At 46.6% G+C, this 20275-nt stretch overlaps 2 protein-coding genes across 6 annotated transcripts in view; one reads left to right on the top strand and one right to left on the bottom strand.

Annotated features, from left to right (window-relative positions):
- LOC128887290 (transcriptional regulator Myc-A-like) overlaps positions 1–15309 on the bottom strand; it is a 350744-nt gene extending 335435 nt beyond the window's left edge. Inside the window, exon 1 of the mRNA XM_054143012.1 lies at positions 15298–15309. The gene's annotated coding sequence lies outside the window, so the exon portion shown is untranslated. The remainder of the gene's footprint in view (positions 1–15297) is intronic.
- LOC128887306 (uncharacterized) overlaps positions 1–20275 on the top strand; it is a 200799-nt gene that overhangs the window by 114683 nt on the left and 65841 nt on the right. For all 5 annotated transcript variants that reach the window (XM_054143053.1, XM_054143054.1, XM_054143052.1 and 2 more), the window contains one exon: positions 19632–19691. In XM_054143053.1, the coding sequence (XP_053999028.1) occupies positions 19632–19691 (60 nt within the window). The remainder of the gene's footprint in view (positions 1–19631; positions 19692–20275) is intronic.

The raw sequence follows: 20275 nt of genomic DNA, 5'->3' as shown, positions 1-20275 counted from the left end.
CTGGGTAAGGTAACGAGCTCGCGGAGTCGAAGGATGGAAGCGAACCGAGGACAAGGTAATCCCGCGACCGGTATTGTTTCACCAACGGAAGTCACTCTTTTATTACGAGACACTTCCTGCTCCATACGGGAGCACACGGCGTGCCTGTTTACACCGTGTACATGACACGTGAACACAGGTACCTCCGTCTCTCCCTCGTTCTTTCTCCGCCTCTCTCGCGCGCCACGGGCGAACCCTTTCCTCTTTCTCCATCTTTCGCTCCTTTTTCTCCAGACAGGTACACCAGCCTGCGACAGAAATATCTATGCACCCAACCGGCCATGTGGCTAGTCTCCGTCTCCAGTAATCAGGGGTTCGAGTCGGACTATGACGAATTAATAAGCGAAGCAACTGGAGTCGGCAACTGCCGAGGAAAACGTCCGTGTTGGACAGACCTAACTAGACGTTGTCCAGACAAGTTGAAGTTAATTTGAAGAAATTTAGGTATCTCGAGTCCAAACTTTGGAAATTCAGCACTTTAAATAGCAACGAGTAGTGTAGCATCAAGTTCCGAGAATGTGGGCTTACCATAGTTTGCTTCTGAAGCACCAAGTTATCAAAATGGCTAGACCATGTCCCCAGTAATCGAGTTTGTTCCTATGACGAATTAATAAGGGAACCAACATGCACCGTGAGCAGGTCCAAGAGCAAAACGCACGTCGCAATTTCTGCGGGAACGTGTTCGTAGCTGGAACAAGCTTGCTAAAGCGGTTCGGCTATTAACCAACCGACGGAGCGACGATTAATCAGGCCAGTAATTAAGACGAGCCGACTGCGAAGGGATTCCTCTTGTTTCCTGAAACGCGTACACGATCCTTGAATACCTGCGTGGCCGAGGATGCTGGAATTCGCTAGTTACTCACGAGGTCATTCGAAATTACGCCCGACAAAATTGAGGATAATTACACCTGGCTGATATGTACGACGGTTATAATAACGTGGTTAAAATATTTGGCTGACGTATAGCTGGAATAATAATATGATCTGCTTGGTTTGATGCGGAGGAATATGTTTATTAGCCTTAACGAGCAAACGAACGGCTTTGATTCTCCTCAAAGGCTATCTGAAATGCAAATCAACGTTTCGATAAAATAAGAAGGATTAGGAAGAAATATACTATTTATTTTGGTGTTTGTGAGTTGGGAATGTACACAATTCAGTAATGCAACTTCCTTTTTAATAAAAGGACAGAGACTTTTTGGACAATGTAACGCGTTTAGATCGAAACTGAGTAAAGACGAGCCAGACAGGATACAGTAATTTATAAACCGTTCCATTATGAACAAAATAAGTTTGCCGCTACGAGCAAGACAAGAAACGACATTACTTTTGAAGCGACGTAAAAATGTGACAGGCTGAAAGCGCAAAGAGAGAATAAGTATGTGTTTTGTCCTCCGCGTGGCCTAATTACAGACCGTGAATTCCGGTAATTATAATAATTAGCCTGCGACTCCGTCATGCCCGTCGCGGCCCCTTCGACAGTCACGAGCAGGCTCGGTCGAATAATGACGAGGAATCCTCGTTCCTCTTTCGTACTAAAATCTTCGGATATATGAGTAATCATCTGTCTAATAAGTGGACGAGTTGACCAAGTTTGTTCAACGGAGCAGCTTTCCTACTTGTTCCTTATAACGACTTTTAGAATGTAATTAACATTGACATCAGGTTTTACGAGCAATCAGAGTAGGTATTTGTATTAATAGGTAGAGGAGATTCTTGTTACTCGTTTGCTGTCGCAGACTCTTCTCGAGACCAATTCGAGAGAAGTAGAGCAAATGGTAGAGAAATTCTAGAACAGAAGCCATTAATACCATTCCTGTGGATGATACAAGCCAAAAATATGATTCGAGTTCATTACAGTCTCGGTATTAAAAACCTGTTCTGTTTCCTGCAGATGCTTTCATCCTCTACGTAAACTTTAATTCGCAAAATCGTAGCAACAATTTCACCCAGATCACCTCTCGAATTCCTGACACGCAAACATCACTAATAACTAACGATTAATCCAGATAAACCAGTTTCACGTGGTTAATTATCTAAGCAAAGATTTATTTTAAGCGATTGGAACGATGCTCAGCCCTTTCTCTATCTCTATCTCGTTCGATTCCCTCCGCTGAAATACCGCCTGTCCGGCGCAACGTTATCAGTTGGCCAAATTAATGTAACGAAAGGCCAGATTAATATCAGCCTCATCGCGCGGAGGAAGAAGAGCTGCCAATGTGTTGGAATTAATTAACTCGGCCCGGAGCACGTATAATTCAGAGGGTACACACGATTGATTAAAGCCGATTTCACGACCAATCAATCTATAACTCCTTGCACGCCCGTTTCAACGGCAGCCATAAATTTACACCAGCTGTTAAAGGCATTTCCCGTGCGCCTTATCGTTCATTTATAACTGTCCGCGAATGTCTCATTAACCTCCCTTTTCTCGGAACCGTGGTCGCGGGCGGTGACAAGAGCCAAAGAAATCTCAAAATACCCGCGACGCCCGAAACGGAGCGTCGAGAACACGGGGGCAGGGCCGGTTTACACGTTGTCGTTTGATACACTCGGCTACTCGTAAACAATGGACGTATGTAAACAATCGTCGGATAGCTGGGATTAAGTCAGCATTTTGGCACGAGCCGTTCCCCGCTGCGACAACAGAACTGCGCGTTCAGATGTTTATGCGTTCCGGCAGAAAGTTGTGTATACGAACGAGAGCATCAACGAGGCAATCAAGGTGTTAGGTACACCTAGGAGAGTGGACACGATGGCGGCGGTGATCGTGAGACGATCAGGTATCGAAGTTTCATCCGGTAATTTGAGTTACATCGCAAACTGCAGGGCTGAATGAATGACAAAACAAATATGATCTTTAATCTGTATTTACAAAATATTTATTCATCGGTTTCATTCTCCAAATATTATACGATTGGATTCGCGGCATAATTCCTTCGCAAAAGAACCAAAGCGAAGAATCCCGACGATCGTTTCCATAAAGTGGTTCAGCGTTTCATGAAATGATCCAGCGATATCCGTCTCTCTCTCTCTCTCTCTCTCTCTCTCTCTCTCTCTCTCTCTCTCTCTCTCTCTCTCTCTCTCTCTCTCTAATTAATTATGTCGGAAATCCATTATCCGCAACGAATGCACTCGATGCACCAGCGCGGGGAATCGTGCTCCCAGGGCTGGAAGCGCGGCGTTCGAGCTGCTTTTCCGGGAAGACACATTATAAGTTTTTCCCCGGAGTTAATTTCGCCGGCGATAGCTAAATCCTTTCTCTCCCCTCCCACTTTCCCAGCCCCCCGGTCGCCTCCACGTTCGCTCTTTTATCCTTGCGCCACCCTGTCTCTCTGCAACCCCCTTGGCCGTGCTCGAACTAAGAGCGGCTAAGAGTTGGTAGGAGCGTCTCTATGGTTAATTAAACGCATAGATCACCCCCTCTCTCGCAATCTCCACCGACTCCTCCTTACGTTCACCCCTCCGCCCACCCTCCTACTTCGGCCCCTCTTTCACGTTTCACCCCCATCTACCGTTCTCTTTTTTCCTCAGCAACCCTGCAAATACCCGCTCGCTTTTTCCGCGTTATAAGCATACACGCGCTTTTACGCCACCAGTGCCGTACCCTGGTGGTAGAATCGAGTTGCACAATAGAAATTAGACACATGGTAAACTTGAAAAAGAAGGCATCGGTTTATCCGAAATTCATATGTCGGAAACACTCAGCTTTGCTTCTTTTTTTCACGCGATTTTCAAGAAGGAGGTCGCGTATTTCGAGCTTCCTCCTCCACGCCCACGTGATGTAAGCGAAAGAGTACGGGGAAGAGGGAGAGCCTCTGTAATACATACCGGTTTCTCAAGAAGGCGTAACCTCTGCCCGAAACTACCGTCTACGTTCATTATCGTTTACGCGGGCAAACCCGTCGTCGATTCCTCGCCTGTTCAACGCAATCGATCGTTTGACCCGTTTTGCCGTGAAACTAACATACTTGCATACATGCTACGCGATTTTCTCGCGCTTCTAAAGTAAACTGAACATGACCACTCGATGCAAACCTTATTAACCCTTTGCACTCCGAATTTTCTGATTTCCATATATTATTGTCGAGCCTTACTCGACATGGGATTGCAAACGGTTAAACAACCCTCTAACAATTCAACTCCAGCCCGCCTCCCGCGTCTTCCAAAAACATGTTCCACCTCGTCCAGAATTGCGCCAACGAGAATCGCCGATACCTCGTGCATCTCAACACCGTAAATAATGCAACCGATAGATACGTCCCTGAAGCCGAAAGAAAGAGGTTGTGGAGAAGAAGGCGGAGGTGGAGGAGAAGCAGGAGGTGGATGGCCAGCGGAGCAGAGGATATTCTTATGAATCGATGAAAGAACCGCGAGCATGCGCGCCGGAATCTTAATAACTCATGCGATACCACCCCCTTCCTTCTGTTATCCAGACCCCCTGCCGCTGTTATCAACCCCCGGCATCCCTGTTTTCCGCCCTCGGGGAACAGATACGCCGTTATAATATGCGTGTACCCAGGCCGAGGTAAACACGAGAGCTGGACATTCCGGGCGTAGTTTCTGCGAATATTTCGAGCATATTTGCCCCAGGAGGAGAGGCGGCCCCGAAAAACGCTCGCGCCTTCAGCATTTTTCCTCGCCACCGAACCCGAGAACATCTCGGCGGACGCGTTTCAATGTTTTAACAATTACGAAGGTGCACGTGCTGTAACTACAGATGTAGCTTTCATTTAACAGTGTATAAAATTCATAAGAAAGGACAGCCAAAAAATAATCGTCGGTAATATTACAATTTTTATGTGACTGTATACTGTATATCAATGTAATACATGGAAGTAATACAAATATTTCTTTTTACGAAATTTCTACCATTGCTTTCTTAATTTACAAACGGTTTTCAATGGATCCAATTCCAAAATATTGGATTCATGTAAAATTACACACTCACCCTACTTATATAGCAAGACGATGCAAGCATAATTTTTTCTAATACCCGAAGCCTATTTTCAGGAGAGTCCCCGAAAAACGCTGGCCTCTTCGAGCATTCTTTCTCGACCAGGAAATCGTCTCGCAGACGCGTTCCGATGCAACCCGAGCATCGTATAGCACTCACGCACCTTCGCTCGTGGCCATTTACGATTCCTTTTTACGGTCATACGTGCGGTTTTAGTGCGACCTGTTCGCGCGGATTTACTGCCCGACTACCCGTGCCCGCTCCATTTTTATTCCTATTCTTTTTTTTCCCCTCCCCCGTGCCAGCAGTCACGTCACGGAGATGGGAGCTTGCACGGTTGTTTTCGTTCCAGCGGAGGGTTAATTAGCTTTTACGCACCGCGGGTGTCGTCGAGGAGTTACTAAATAAGGGCGTTTTTTGCTCAACGCCACGGACGTAATTCCACGCATTTTGCGAGCGCCTCTCGAGCGTACTCGCGACTTCGAATTAACCCGAAACGGGGACAATTGATCGAAAGCGTAAATACCAAGATCTCAAATGCTATTTTCGGTACATTTGTTTCGTAGATTTCTCTAGTACAACATCTGGATTTTAGGAAAAAGCTAGGCTTCTTTGAAGTTGAAAAATTACTTGATTCCATTCTCTGAATTGTACAATATTTCTTTAAATGGAAATGCAAATATTTTTTAATAAAAGAATAATGATTTCCCTTGCAAAAAGATAATACATGTAAGAAAATAGTGCAATCGTCGAATGCACCGTTGAATTAAAAAAAAAAAGTATGGTCCTGCAAATATAGAACTCTTCAAAGAAATAATGGCGTTAGGACTTGTCACGCTTGCACCATCCTATATACCCAATCGGCGCTGCCCATTACCGATCGTTGGGAACATCTCGGCGCATTCCCCGATCAGGCGAGGCGGAGCGGACGCGATTTGTAGAGAAAAATCGTTAACGCGACGATAAAATAAAATGGAAATGACGCGTCGCGTTAAGAGATCTCCCCGGGTGCGCACCTCGGAAGGTGAGAGGTTTGGGGTGGAGGACAGACACGTCGAGCACCTCAGTCCCGTATGTTTGCCGGACGGTTTGGCGGCGAGGGGCGCGGGCAGAGCACGCGAACAAATTAGCCCTCTATCTGAAACAACTTCTTGGAATAGCCGTTACTCACGGCCGAAAGATCGGGGCCCGTATTGCCCGAGCGAAACGACCGCGCGACTACGGGACGTGGAGGCCGCAAGAGAACGGGCCCCGAGGAACAAGAGGAAGAGTAGTGTCGGCGAAAGAGGTCCCAGGGGGCAGGGTGGCACGTAGGCAAGACGGTCGAAGAGGAGAGGAACCGAGGCGAAGAAGAAGAAGAAAACGAAATAAAATGCCGGACGAGGCATTTCGAATTTCCAGCTCGAATTCAGGAGGAGGTGGAAGAGAGCAGGATATAGGAGAGAGCGGACCGTGGAGATCAGCTCAATCCAGGGATAAGCGAGTCGTTCGAACAGTGTTGAACAGGAGTGAATATTTATACGTGGCCTCTTCCTTCGCACCTTTTTTTGCCGTGCCTGTCGACGTCCACCGTCTCATCCCCCAGCTCCTCTTCGTCCCCTCCTTCTTCATCCACCTCGTCGTCGCCTTCCTCGCGTTTCCACCTTTGAGTCCCATGCGGTATCTTCTTGATTACCCGGTCCTAATTAATTCCTCAGGCTTTATCTTTATTTTTCCCTCGCCTCGAACCGCCGCCGCCCCGACACCGCGACCGAACAGACCGATCGTTCCCGGCCCGAGGAGGTAGAAACCACGGACCCGGGATACCGGAGGACTCGAGGGGGACAGGGTATGGTCATCGACTCCGTCAGGAACGTCTAGACGTGTCGTTCCGCGGCCCGTGGAAATAATCTTGTATACGATAAAACGGCGTGAATGATTGCTCGGTGTTCCGTCGACACGAGGGCGTTCGCTTCTATCGCCTCGCTCGTTACTTGACTTTTCTCGATGAGCGGGGTTTACGCGACCCCCGATTGCAGAAACGTCGATATTTTCACCCGTTGCACTCCGAATTACATTTTAATTTCGTTACGAAACACGTCGGCTACAGTTGCGCGATGCACGAGGAAGATGCTTGAAGCTCGAGAAAATGTAAATACTATTTTTCACAAACTTCCGGAATCTCGTCAGGCTAACTGCAATTTGTCAGGCGTACCAAGATGTACGAGACGTCCAGTAGGCGTTCGGGATGAAAAACGTAATATATTAGCCGACGCATAGCAGAAGAAATTACCTGAAGATGAAGCGGTTGAAAAAGTTGAGGATTGAGAAGTGTTTTATAGGTGGTAGCGTTGATTTTCTCTGGGAGTCGAATCGAATTTATTTGGGCCCAAATATAAAATTTAATGAACAGGAAGGAATGGGAATGGAATGGAATAAGGCTCTGTAGCCAGAAATAAACGCGTGGTTGATACGAGGAACTCGTAATATTTATCATAGATAATATCATCTGAGTGTTCCCATTGATGGCACTTCCTTCGGTCAAAAGAAAAATGACGAGGATAATAATATTGATGACACGATCTCCTTGATTAACGTGGTAACGAGATACAGCCGTGTACATACGCCGGGAACGCACGTATCACTTTTAAACGCCGGATATGAGTTATTAGCGGTTGCGCCGCGCGCACTCAATTGTCCTGATTTGGAAACCTCTAATCTGACCCCCTCTCCCCCTATTTCTTTCCGGCGACGCATTTAAGCCTTCATGTTTCCGTGTCTATCGGTACTATTTCAAGCGACCCGTTCTCACCGGAATCAATTCTTCCGACTGTCAAAACGATACACGTGATACCATTCGTTTGATTCGGATTTACAGCGAGAAAATTAGACGAGTCACGTCTACTCGAACCCACTTGGAGAGATGATGAAGGGAGATTAATCTGCGACGAATGATCAATATTGGCGATATTTCGTTCGACAGGCACGGGGAAGTCAAGAATTGACCTGATATCTTCTGAAAAATATATGTGCACGTCCACTTTTATGTGGATAATTTATTGGTGTATCGCGAGGAATAATAATCATCGTAGGATTATGATTTTTAGGGAGAGTTTAGTGGAAGGTTTTTCATATTTGAAATCATTTTATCCGTCTGCAAATAGTATAGGAATGAATTAAATATTTATGAAGAAAGACTTATAAGAAACGTTGCTCGATTGACGATATTTAAGAAGTGATTAAGAAATGTAAATAAGAATTCTTTGTAAATTGAGTCTACGGAAAATATCTATTACACAAATAGAATCTGAATTGTTCTTACGGTAGAGAACGTATCACTCTTCGTATCGGATCCAGATTTCATCGAATATAAAATGAGCACTCGCAGGATGTTGGCGCGCGAAGCAAGACACCTGCGTCTCGTAACATTTTCCCTTATATTACCTTGCCTCGATCCTAAACGTAGTTAGTAAATTGAACTAATGGTATCCTGATCGACACATAAACTTAATAGACGCAACCAACTGCCGTACCTTCGAAGAATTGACTGGTTAAACAAGTTTGGATTTTATCGCAATTCGTGATCTCTTCGGTTTCTCCGCCTCCCCTCGAGTGCAAATAAATTAATCGCGGGAAGAGTATAATCAAACCTTGTAATCGGTGTAGATATAAATAGGTTGTGTGATAAGACTATTCGCGTTTTATCGTAGGAATACCAAATACTACCGATATTACATGGAAGGTACCTAATTAATGATGTATATGTATAATAGATGCTGTTTTGCACTATGTTGTTCCGTCATCTTGGAGAACATTAATATTCCTTCGCTATAAAACTCTTCGTTTATGTTATTGAAAAATGTCTTCCGTGTTTTTGAACGATTTTCCGTCCAGAGAATTTTATGACGTACGAAATAAATGATATACAACTTGTCACTTAGCCTTAACGAGGGATGAAAAACGTTGGAGTACGTAAATCGGTCATGTTAACCCTTCCTCGCGAGCTTTCAATTTATCTCGTGGAACAGTGATGGAGTTTAACGAGATTCTTAGATGGTGCTTGAAATTCAAAGGACGAAGGCACTTTACGGTACCCTAACGAAGCCACCTGCCTGGCACCGTCCACCCTGTTAATTTTAATCGAAAGAGACGCTTTCACGTGAATTAGAAGGGGGGACCAGGACGGCCAGAGCCGGAGGGAGGTGGCGGGAGGATGCCAGAGAACGGTTCTACGACTGCAGCAGGCCGCTCGTAAAAGACGTCCGTATCGAAAGTGTCGTCGCGTCGGTGGACTCGCTTGGGAACCCCGAGCACGATCAAATGAATCAACAGAGACAATTAATAGCCTGGCGAGGACGCTTTGGAAAAGCGTCGGAACACCGCCACCCCCGTTGGCGAATATGTGGACAACGAATCTCTCTGTCCAGGACCGTTGAAGACTACCGTGAGGGATGGCGACGACGCGAATTCCTCGACAGCATTTACTCATCCCTATTCTCCTCGTATCAGCGTTTTCCAAAGTGAGGTGTAAACGAATGTTTTGGGAAAAATTATAATTAATTTCTGGAAAAATGAAATAAAATACACTCAGCTAAGTGCATTCATCTGTAACGAAATACCTAACTATCTGAGAAGTACAAATATCTCGGAAGAATTAATAAAATTTCACCACTGCGTTTACGAAGATACCAGCATCTTCAGTCCTACAGTTAGTGCGACAAGGCAACATTTTTAGTTCCCCTGGTTGTTGCAAATGCGGAACGAAGTGGCACGCCTATGAGCGGAGGCACGCGAGACCAGCTCTCATTTCACGGATTTACAAATCCGTAACAGTCTGCCAACCGTAGAAGGGATGAATGTCGAGGAGGGAAAATCTCTGCTCATTTAACGAGCCCAAGGGTTCAACCCTTCCAACGCTTCCACCCTTCGACAATATTTAATGCATGTTTTAAGCGTAATTAAATGGCAGAGGGTTTATCGTCTCCGGCACGTTCACCCTCCCACGCAAATTATCGCATTTAACCCTCACCGATCTCGTCTCTCGCCGACTGTCACCCCACTAGCTTCTCCGGCGTCGTTTCTGGGTACCTACGCCAGTCATAATGTACTTTTCATTAGCCCCGAACCCTTTCGCGGAGTAGATTGAATCTTGGAATATTCATCGTCTCGCAACCCCTTCTCCATTACAATACCCGCCACCGACGCGTTCCTTTTACAGCTTCACGAACCGCCACTCAACAGGTTTTGATTAGCGCCAACACTTTCGCGATGACGCCTTCACCCCTTTCACAAGACGAGTAATTTATTTTCGTTTCAATTGCCAGATTTCAGTAGCTATACGTATGTATATACAGAACTGTACTTTGGCAATATAATCAGCCCTTGCTATTGCATAGCAAGTCTTTATCAAAATTAATGTTTTGAATGTTGTGGTTTCAGTGTACTAAAATAACATTCTTTGTAATGTCTTATAAATACGATAAAGAATGGGTTAATAAAATTTTTAATCCACTTAATAAATTGGATAAATACTGTCTTGTCTATCTGTTGGTTTATTAAAGAGCAAGTGGTTGCACTAATTGCAATACAGGTTGAAGTACGTCTTCAGAGTACTCTGGATAAAATTCTCGCCGTTGCAATAAATAGAACAGAAGAGGCAAGCAATGGAAGACAAACAGCGACACTTGCCTCCGCACCTCGTCGCTGTTATCTCTTTGTAATATCTCCGAACCACGACCTGGGGCAACGGTGCATTCACGATACGGTGCTGCCCACTCACCCTCCGCGGCCTCTCGAAGCTCTAAAGCCAAGAATAACCCTTGCTTTGCATCTCACCTGTTGCTCGACACCGACCCTCGACACTCCCGGCGGTACTTTAGGGGTGGCTAATTAAAGAGTCAGGCGGCGGCTGGTTTCGCGGTGTTTAATACACCATTCCTTCACCCTCCGCCGAGCCCCATTTCGCTCCTCCACCAGGACAGAATTCAGGCTCTCTCCACCCGAAGGTTTTTGTTCCTCTCGGTTTCACAGGCCTGGAATTAATTAGCGGATGTAGTTAAGCGGGGGTGGTTACCGTGGCTGCGACTCATTTAAAGGATGTTTATTTTAATTTCACCCCGTCAGGGGCTCGTCCCCGGGAAACCTCACGGCTGGTAACTTTTTATTACTTAATTAACTTCTTCCTCCTTGCGCCACCATCTTCGTCATCACCTCGAGCCACCGCAGGACGATCGCATAGCATCCCTAAGACCTCTTCATCACGGTCCGCCACCATTTCTTCTGCGAACCTTCCTCTACTCCTGGCTACTCTGTCTCTTCGCTTATTTTTATTCTTTCTTGCTTTTCAAGCGAAGTTGGATCGTGTTTGACCCAATATAATATAATACCCACGCGCAATTGTTCTCCCTTTTTAATTATCCCAAGCCTGGCACAAAAGAGCGCGAGTCAAAATTGACCCAGCTCCTTAGGCGGATTCCTCGCCGCAATCATTTCCTCGTTATTTTTCATCGTGTAACCGGTGCGACCGCGCGACTCCGGCGCCTAATTATCGCCGCGAAAATGATCCTCTCGGGTGGAGGTGCCTTTCTTCCCCTTTTCCACCTCAGACCTCCTCTTCCTCCACGGTGATCGCGAACCCTGTGATTATAATGCCAGCGAATGCGCGTCCCGGAGTCCTTTCGGGGCAACGGGACGGGGAACAGAGAAGGAGGGAGAATCGTTTCTCGCGAAATTGCTGACGGCTCTCTGCATTTCTGCACGTGAAACCCTCCCCAGGCGGATTCGAGCGTGCCGCTCCGGAACGCAGCGAGGGAAAGCCTCGACTTGCGTGCCGCGAGACCTTGGACAGTGTAAATTAGAAGCTGGTATCTGTAAATTTGCGATATCACTCGTTCCTAACTGAAGGATAAAAGATTCAACATTAGAGATTTCATTTTTCGAGTGAAACTCCTGTAATCGTTTCTCCAACGAGAAACAAATAAACCCTCTATCGCAATTTACCCCGAGAAGATTTATTGCGTCGCGAAACGACGTCGGATTACACTCTTTCACAACGTTTTATCGAACACAGCGCAATCTACATGTTCCCGTTGAGAGTAGCGTTTTGCCCCGTTGGAATTGCAATCCTCGTCCGACATTAATCAGCGCAATCGTAAATATTCAGAATTTTTCTCTTCGCTCGCAATAAAGAAGCAACAGTGACTAAGCAAGCTCATCAAGTGCGCGCCTTTAACCTCCAGTCTCGCGTAGCGGGAATTAATTTCACCGAGAGAAAAGAATCCCTTGCGGGGGTGGCTTCTCGGTTAAGAATACAGGCGGAGAGGAAAAGAACCGAAGTGGATAAGAGGTTAGGGGGGGTGGGAGCCACGAGATTATTTCGTTATGTCTCGCGGCGAGTCGAGATGTCGGGCAATTAGCCGTCGTATAATTATCCCCCTCACCCTTATTAGCCTCGGCCCGTTCAACGCGGCAGCTGTTACCGCGATATTCGGTCGCGAAGGAGCACGGCCCGCGCACTCCAATAACAAAGTATAATCACGGGATATCTACCGTCATTTATTTTAATATTCCGCCAGCGGCTGGCAAAAAGGGGAAGAAAGTTCAATTTACCGAAGGCGAATTTTATCGTCGACGCTTTAATCTCCTTTGTTGCCCGACGAGTTTTCCGACGATTAACCCTTCGGGACTCTGGCGAAAAATTGTGGTCGCTCCGGTCCAAAACTTATCTTTGTTAAACACGAGTGGCCCGTTGGTATTTTATGACAATTGGTGACTTTCGCGATACACGAAGTACAGCTTGATATTCATAGATGTGTGTAGGAGACTAAACGACCACTCGGATCTGCAGAGCTCGTAGAGCACTCCGGGGTTAACAACGATAGCAAATCGAACCATCGACGAAGGGGGGAAGGTAGATGAAATCAATGCATGCATCCGGGATGCAGAGCAGTAATGAAACTTAAAAGAAGGACGTTGGGAGGAGAGAGACGGAAGGTGAGAAGAAAGAACTTGGTCAAGATACTCCATCCCCAATCTTTGTCTCGGTGAGCCGCGCTTTCAGAATTCTTTCTTTCTTGATAATTATCCTACCGTCCAACCAGTCCTTAATCTTTGAGCTCGCCTTTCAAGGAAAGCTCCTACCGAATGAATGCCCGGCCTCGGCGAAATAATATTTTATACACAACAAAAGCGGCCCCCGGGTCGGCCGCTGCCCTCCTCCACCTACACCTTCAACCTTCATCCACCACCCCCTACCACGGCGCGATTGTTATCGCGGAGACGTTACCTAGCACCTATACAGAACTGGCTATTTTACTTTCCTCCTTCCTTTCTCCTTTTCGTTCATCCGAGCAGCCACGATTCATTGATAACGCGCGCTCTCCCCGGTGTAAATTAATCGCAATTTTATGCCCGTGAAAAGATCTGGCGCGAAGATTACGTAATTGCGCCGGGAATAATTACGTCTTTGTGCCTGGAATATTTAACGACACGTTACAAAGCGCAGGATTATTTTTATCTATTCTGGAGGATGTTGACGTTTACACTTTTAATTAAACACTTTCGTACTTGAAATTTTAACGCAGTTCGCATTGAAGATTTTTTAAATTTTACTTTTCGTGTTAGTCGAGTCATCTTCGAGTGTACAATTATATAATTGGATCCAAATAGGGTAATCAAAGAAGAACGAGATAAGGGATGTGCGACATAACCACAGTAATGGTAAATAAATATTCAAAATTAAATTTCTAGAAGAAATTACGAGAGAGTGCAACCTCTCCATACTTGTTCGCTCCGCGCAAATGAAACTCCTGCACAGGGAGTTTCACGGGCAGGATCAGATTTCGTGGAGTCACTTAACGATTATCTCCGATCACAGTCGCCCGGATTAATCGCCATTAATCTTCATCACAGCGATCCCGATCATTTTTCTTCCAGCGGCGCGCGTCCCGGACACGCCGGCTCAACGCGGCATCTCATTTAACCGTATAAATCACGTTGCTTAAAACTAAGGCCAAGAGGAGAGCAGCATTCGCGGCTGTGGCTAATCGTGGCCCTCAAAATGCATCCTCCCCCCTCTCCTTTTCCTGCCTCACGAGGCGAGGGCGTGCAACAACGACAGACTTTCGTGCGAAGTACGCGCCGTATTTCAAAAGTAATTTGACAGTATGGATTGATATTCGTACGCTCATACTTTTTAAACCTTGTTTGCGTAATAAGCATGTGTAAAGTCCGTGGTCATATGTGTATTAAGTGCAATAGTCAAGCCTCTGGACTAAACACCTTTTAGAATATATAAACCTGAGAAATGTGGACGTGCAGTTTTTCCAAGAATTTCTTAATTGATGTTACCTCCTCGAGATTTTGGCGCGAAGAATGGATCCCCGTAGGCGTAAAGAGATGCTTCATCGGCGGATCGGCGGGAGCCCGGGCGTGGACACTCGCGTCAAAAATTTGGCGCGTAGCGGTTAGCCGGTTAAATCGCGCATACCGGGGCCGCTCGATCCTCGATCACGGTCAAGATTTCGGTGGGGTCACGTGAGAATGCGCGGGCAACAACGAGCCTCGGAGCAGCGGAGCCGTGGCGAGGCCGTACGCGGTTGGTTTAAGCGCAATTAATCTTCGTTAAGTAAGCAAGCAAGCGAGCGAGCGAGCGAGCAGAGCGACCAGGGCCCTTCTACTCGCATCGCGCGCGGACGCCTTCGCCCGGCGCACACAGCTGAGAAGCGACGTCCAACACCGACCCAGACGCTGCTCGTGACGCCTCTGCTCGCACGAGGAACCGTGAAGCAGAGTCGCGAGCAGTCCCATATCTCGTATCCTCTCTTGTTCGCTCGCGTGCGCGCCTCCCCTCCCCCATAACTCGTTCCCTGTTTCTCTTCCTCCTCGGTTAGTTTATGTCCCGTACCTCGTTGTACGCACACACCCCCGGGGGCTTTGATTAAATCTGAGTAATTAAGGGAGTTAACCTCGACTTAACTTGACTTAACGCAGTCACGCCCGCTTGCCCACCCCTCGTATTTACACCGTTTACACGCCGGTTTACATTGTTCCGAGGAAACGGGTGTCTTCGCCACCGCGCTTACCGCGTGAAATTAATCGCGACGCGATGCATTCGCTTAGGCGTCGTTTCTTATCCTAGCGCTCTCCCGCTTTCCCACCCCTCGCATTTACACCGTTTACCCAACGTTTAACATTGTTCGAAGAAAATAGGAGTCTCTAGTCGCGTTTTCACGGGGCATTCCGCGCAACGTCCCGACTCGGTCAACGCTCGCGCACGCACGGACCGCTCCTCTCGGTTAATTGCTATGCGCCGCTAATTACACAGCCCCGTACTCGTGAGGGGAACCGGTGCGTGCAGCGTCGTCGTTCCAGATGCAAATTAAGCGCGTGGGCTTCCCCCCGCGGTATCCCTCTTCCTCCCTTAGTTCTTTCTTCTCTCTTAATCGCGTCGGGATGGAGGCGAGCCGATCGACTGTGTTCGCTGCCAGTAGTGCGATTATTAGGGATCTCGGTTGCTTTGGAGCGCCTGTGATCAACGTCGACCAGGAAGCGGTCCTTGTATAAGTTCTATTCGCGTTCGTCGTGGATCATTTGGGCTCGGAGTTTCCTCTGATGGCGGAGCAGTTTGTCTCGCCACGATTTCCATTACCATAGCACACCAATGTTGTAAGTATAGTTTGTTTCTCGATATGTAGCAAGCATTCGCAATGATTGTTACCCACCGTTGCAAGCTTTCTCTCAACCTTTCTCCGCACTGGCACGAGATCCGCGTCATTTGTACCTTGCATCATCCGAATCCTGATACATGCTCCCCGAAACACTTGGCGTCCTGGTGCACCTTGCGCTGGTCCTCGTTCCCACTTTAAAAATTCCTGGAGTGTGGAGTGTGAAAAATTGGTTCTCTCGATAGGAAAATTTATGAGAATTTCTATTTTACACTATTCCGTCAAAACGCGTTCATTCCGTTGCTCGTTCGATGGCACGATACAGCGGCTGGATATTAATGTATGTGTTAGGACTCCTAATGATTTAAGAGAACCTTTCACCTCGCCTGCAAGATTAACAGGAAACGTATCGCGATATTTTATCGAATCACGTGCAAGGATTACCGCACGAACGCTCTCTGGATACTAAAATAATGTGCATTATGGTTCTTTGCATCGATCTACCCGAGAAATTAGAAATTCTGATGTTCCATTCTGCGGTAAATAGATGATACATGCCTTTTGAAGTCCCACTACGTCTTCGAGGAGAGGAGTTTGATCCACCTAAAATTTCATATTTATGCAACGTTCTTCGATAACGTTCGAATGCATTTAGGTATTACGCCTGCCATCAGATCCTTACCAGGACTTTTTCAAATATTCAACAGTTTATGGTGAGACCTCCTCGGGCTGGCAGGTGGCCACACGGAAGAGTTTCTACGAAAGTAAATAAATAGTTGGTGAAACACAGGGAAGGCTGTACATCGAAAGCAAGGTCACATCGAGTATACGTTTGTATAAACTTCTCCCGTAGTCTTCACATCTCGAATTCGTAGGTGAAGCTGCTTTGTGTGTACTCATCCGATATAATCGCTAAACAAACCTCGCAGGAGGCCAGGCTGCCGCAAGGTCGCCACCCTCTGGCAGCACTGGCCGCTGGTTCGTCGACTAATTGAATAGAAAGACTATGGATACGTTGTTCTCAATTTTGACTCCTCGATGGAAATTTCTCAGAGTAAATAATTTCTTACTTCTGTAACTCTTTTCAAAGAGCACATTACTGACCAAACGTCACACCTGAAAGAAAGAAATTAAATAAATCCAAAGTAGACGAACGTAATTAGTACGTAACAATTAGCTCCTTTTACAAAGTCCACCTGAATACAACCCCCCGCCCCCCCCCCCCCCAAAATTGATTTCTAAAGTCCATAGAACCATTTTCGTTCGACTACTCCGAATTTTCTCAAGAAAACGGAAAAATTGTCTCATCTCGAATTTCCTGCCATGAAACGACATCCTCCCCGCTACCTGTTCCCTTCATCCCCTGTCCCGCAGCACTGACGATCCCCTGCGAGCGCACGCGAGTCGAACGTGCCACGCATCTCCAGCCACGGCGTTGCAGAAACGTCGCGACGCATGAGTTCCGCTTGCATTCGAGCGTAAGAGGAGAGGTGCCTCGCCTAATTAGCCCGCTCGGGTATTTCCGTCGCGTGACGTCACGTGAGCTCGTTTGCCTGGCCCGCGGCCAGCTTTTCCGCCGAACTATAAACCATATTCACACCCACGCAACACAATTAGCCCGCGGCCACCCAGGGAATTATAATATCCGCGAGGCCCCCGCCGTTTCGAACATTTCGGCGAGAGAAAGGAGACGCCATGGTGGTGGAATCAGTGCTGTCGCTAGAGTCAGCATCACCTAGCTCGAGAATGCTTGACACTCCCTTGGACCAGATACAATGTAGAGAAATTGTGGTAAAATTATATACAGTCAGTCCCATAAGTATTTGTACCCTCTATATTTATTGAATAAAGTCTAATTTAAATGAATGCTTCACGTTTCGAAATAAATTTGTAATTGTAAGTATGTACGATAGAGATGGAAATATAGGTTTTAGAATACGATTCTAGTTTTTACGATGCACTCGATTCTTCAGGAATAGTTTGTACTTATTAGGTTTAGTTCGGCCGTGAGAAGAGAAATCTGCGTGAAGCTAGGATTTCCTGTACTTTTTACTTAAGAGATAAGCTCCGTGTTTTAGAGCCTTGCGGTGGAACGGTGTCGTAAAACCTTGGAGGGTATGCCCGTAGGTTGGCAGGGGGAAACAACCCCTCGAATCGGCCCTCGAGTCGCGGCAGTCAGTAGATCGTGATGCCACAGGAGGAGACTCGAATTTTAAAGTAGGTAGACTAAAACCTCGACTGCCTCGGGTCTATTCTTTTCGTGCCTTGGTACTCATTCGTTTATGCAAATTTCCCTCCAAAACACACAGTTTGAACGAATAACGAAACAATCTATTCGCGACGGAAACAGCCACGAATATTTACTAATTTATTAAATAAGGGTAGCCGTCGTGTTTTACAGAATTTTCGTACAGGCTTCCTGTGCAACTTTCCTTGATAATATTCATTTGGTATTACCAAAACTGTTATTTAACTTAGTCAAACTTTTTCGATAGACATAGAAGGTACGAATATTTATTGTACATACGTATATCGTTGAACCACCTAACAAATTGAACAAAGTATTCCTCCAGTTTCTTCCCTCGTTAGGCGATCGTTACCGAGCACGAGAGATTGAAATATCCTCTCGTTATCAGCCAGCCCCCGAGAAAAAAAAAACCGTGGCAATCAAAAATTTAGCCTGTGCGCCCTCCACGGAGTCGAACGATCCGATCTTCCGCTCGACGGGCTCGAAGATACCTACTCGCGAGAGTCTTGCAAACGAAATCTGGGATGAGATGGGAGGATCGCGGAAGCGTGAATTCGGCTGATCAAACGTCGCGACGATCGAAAAATGCGACTCGCAAAGGGAAGGACGTCGATAAGGAAGGGCTGATGGCGAAGGGGGTTGGGGGTGAATAAGGAGAGACGGAAAGACAGTAACGCGGAGAGTAACGGGCGAGCGGGGGTGGGAACGGAAACGGGGGGCGAGAGGTATGTGCAGGAGGGTATCCCGAAAGTCCTTTCGCTAAAAATGACGACCCCAGGGGTAGCCGAGAGGTAGGGGGAGGAAGGAGCAGACTAACAGGAGAGAATAAGATGGGAGACGGTCGGGGGAGGAAGTAAGTATTGATTCAGATTCAGCTAGTTAGCTATGCTCGAAGCAAGCACATCCCCACCACCCAGGGTTCCTTGGCCACCTTTTTCTCCGACGGGTACGATCCCCTCGCTTCCTCTCCTTCTGTCTATCCTGCATGTAGAGGGTGGACGGTTATCGTCGGGTGAGAATACGCCGTGGAAGACGGAGGGTGGAACGGGGTGGAGCGAATGGAGCCTGAGAGGGATGCAGAAAAGGAGGCGTATGTAGAATGGAAAAGCGTGTAGGACTCGCACGAACGTGCAAGGTGTAGGAGGTGACAAGCATCTCCTTCGATCTTTCTTTCCTTTGTACCCACCCTACCACCCACCTCGGTCCCTTGTTACCCTCGTCCTACGGTTCACCCTCCGCCTGCCTCTGTCCTTCTCCCGTTATCTGTCTATCGTTGCAGCTCCCTTTTATATTCCCATGACGACAGCCTAGATGCATTCGGCAGCCATACGAGGTGTACGTTAAGACACGAGTCGATACTTCTTTTCCGTGGACGAGGAACGGGGTTGTCTTCGCGACGCATCAAAATGGTACCCCGATGAGACAATTGATGCGTTGAATCGTTCGGATGATTTATTTTTCGAAGGACTATATTCGGGTTACTCCGTCTCGCGATACATATCTTTTATTCATTTAATATTTGTTACCTATCCGTAAATGTATCGGTAAATGCATATTGCTAAATTAGCAAGCGAGTTGTCGGATTTTAATGAATAAATACGTCTGTCAGCTTTTTACGTAGAATATCAAACTGGAGTCGACGCGAATACGTAATCGAATATGTATATTCTTGAAGTATGTTAAGCATTATATATTACGATGCATGGGATATTTTAAAACACGAGCCAATATTTCTGTTGCGTAGACGCGGACGACGAGGAACGGGGTGTCTTCGCGACGCTCCGATCGAAAGGAAGATTTTCTGGTGAGTTTTCTATCACGTATTTTTTCTCATAGTGCTTAGACGTAAAAATAGATCCTTTACGTATTATTTATTAAAAAAGTGATAGATCCACTGTTAGTAGATCATAGGTAATGGAATAGATATGTTATTTGAATATACGAGGTATTGCGAGTTACAATATCATAGTATATATATTTATTTATGAATAGTGAATGTGGGTACTCCAAAACGATTAGAAGTGATGCAAAGTATTCCCCAAGCGTCGCGACGTCTCGGTGTCGTTGGTTCATTCCGCCCTCTGTTTCGTGCTTGTCAGCTTTACGGGCGTCCCCATCTCGCGGAATTTTCTGCAACCAGGGCGTCGCGACGCCTTAGCGGCTAATAAAAGACGCTGTCCGAGCCAGAAAGCGTCCACTCGCGTTGCGACGTTCGCCACGGACGCGTCCTTCCCAAGAGTTTTCCACATCTCTTTCTAAACCTCTTCCATTATGTAATCGTACTTAAAAACAACACCAATCCATCTACACTTTCTTCAAAGCAAACCCTACTTCTTACAACTAAATTCAAATTTAAATACAAATCTACAAATTTTGTTGCGCGAAAGT

Source organism: Hylaeus anthracinus, unplaced genomic scaffold (genome assembly GCF_026225885.1).
Source record: "Hylaeus anthracinus isolate JK02 unplaced genomic scaffold, UHH_iyHylAnth1.0_haploid 11985, whole genome shotgun sequence".
NCBI lineage: Eukaryota > Metazoa > Arthropoda > Insecta > Hymenoptera > Colletidae > Hylaeus > Hylaeus anthracinus.
This window is presented reverse-complemented; position numbering and strand designations above follow the sequence as displayed.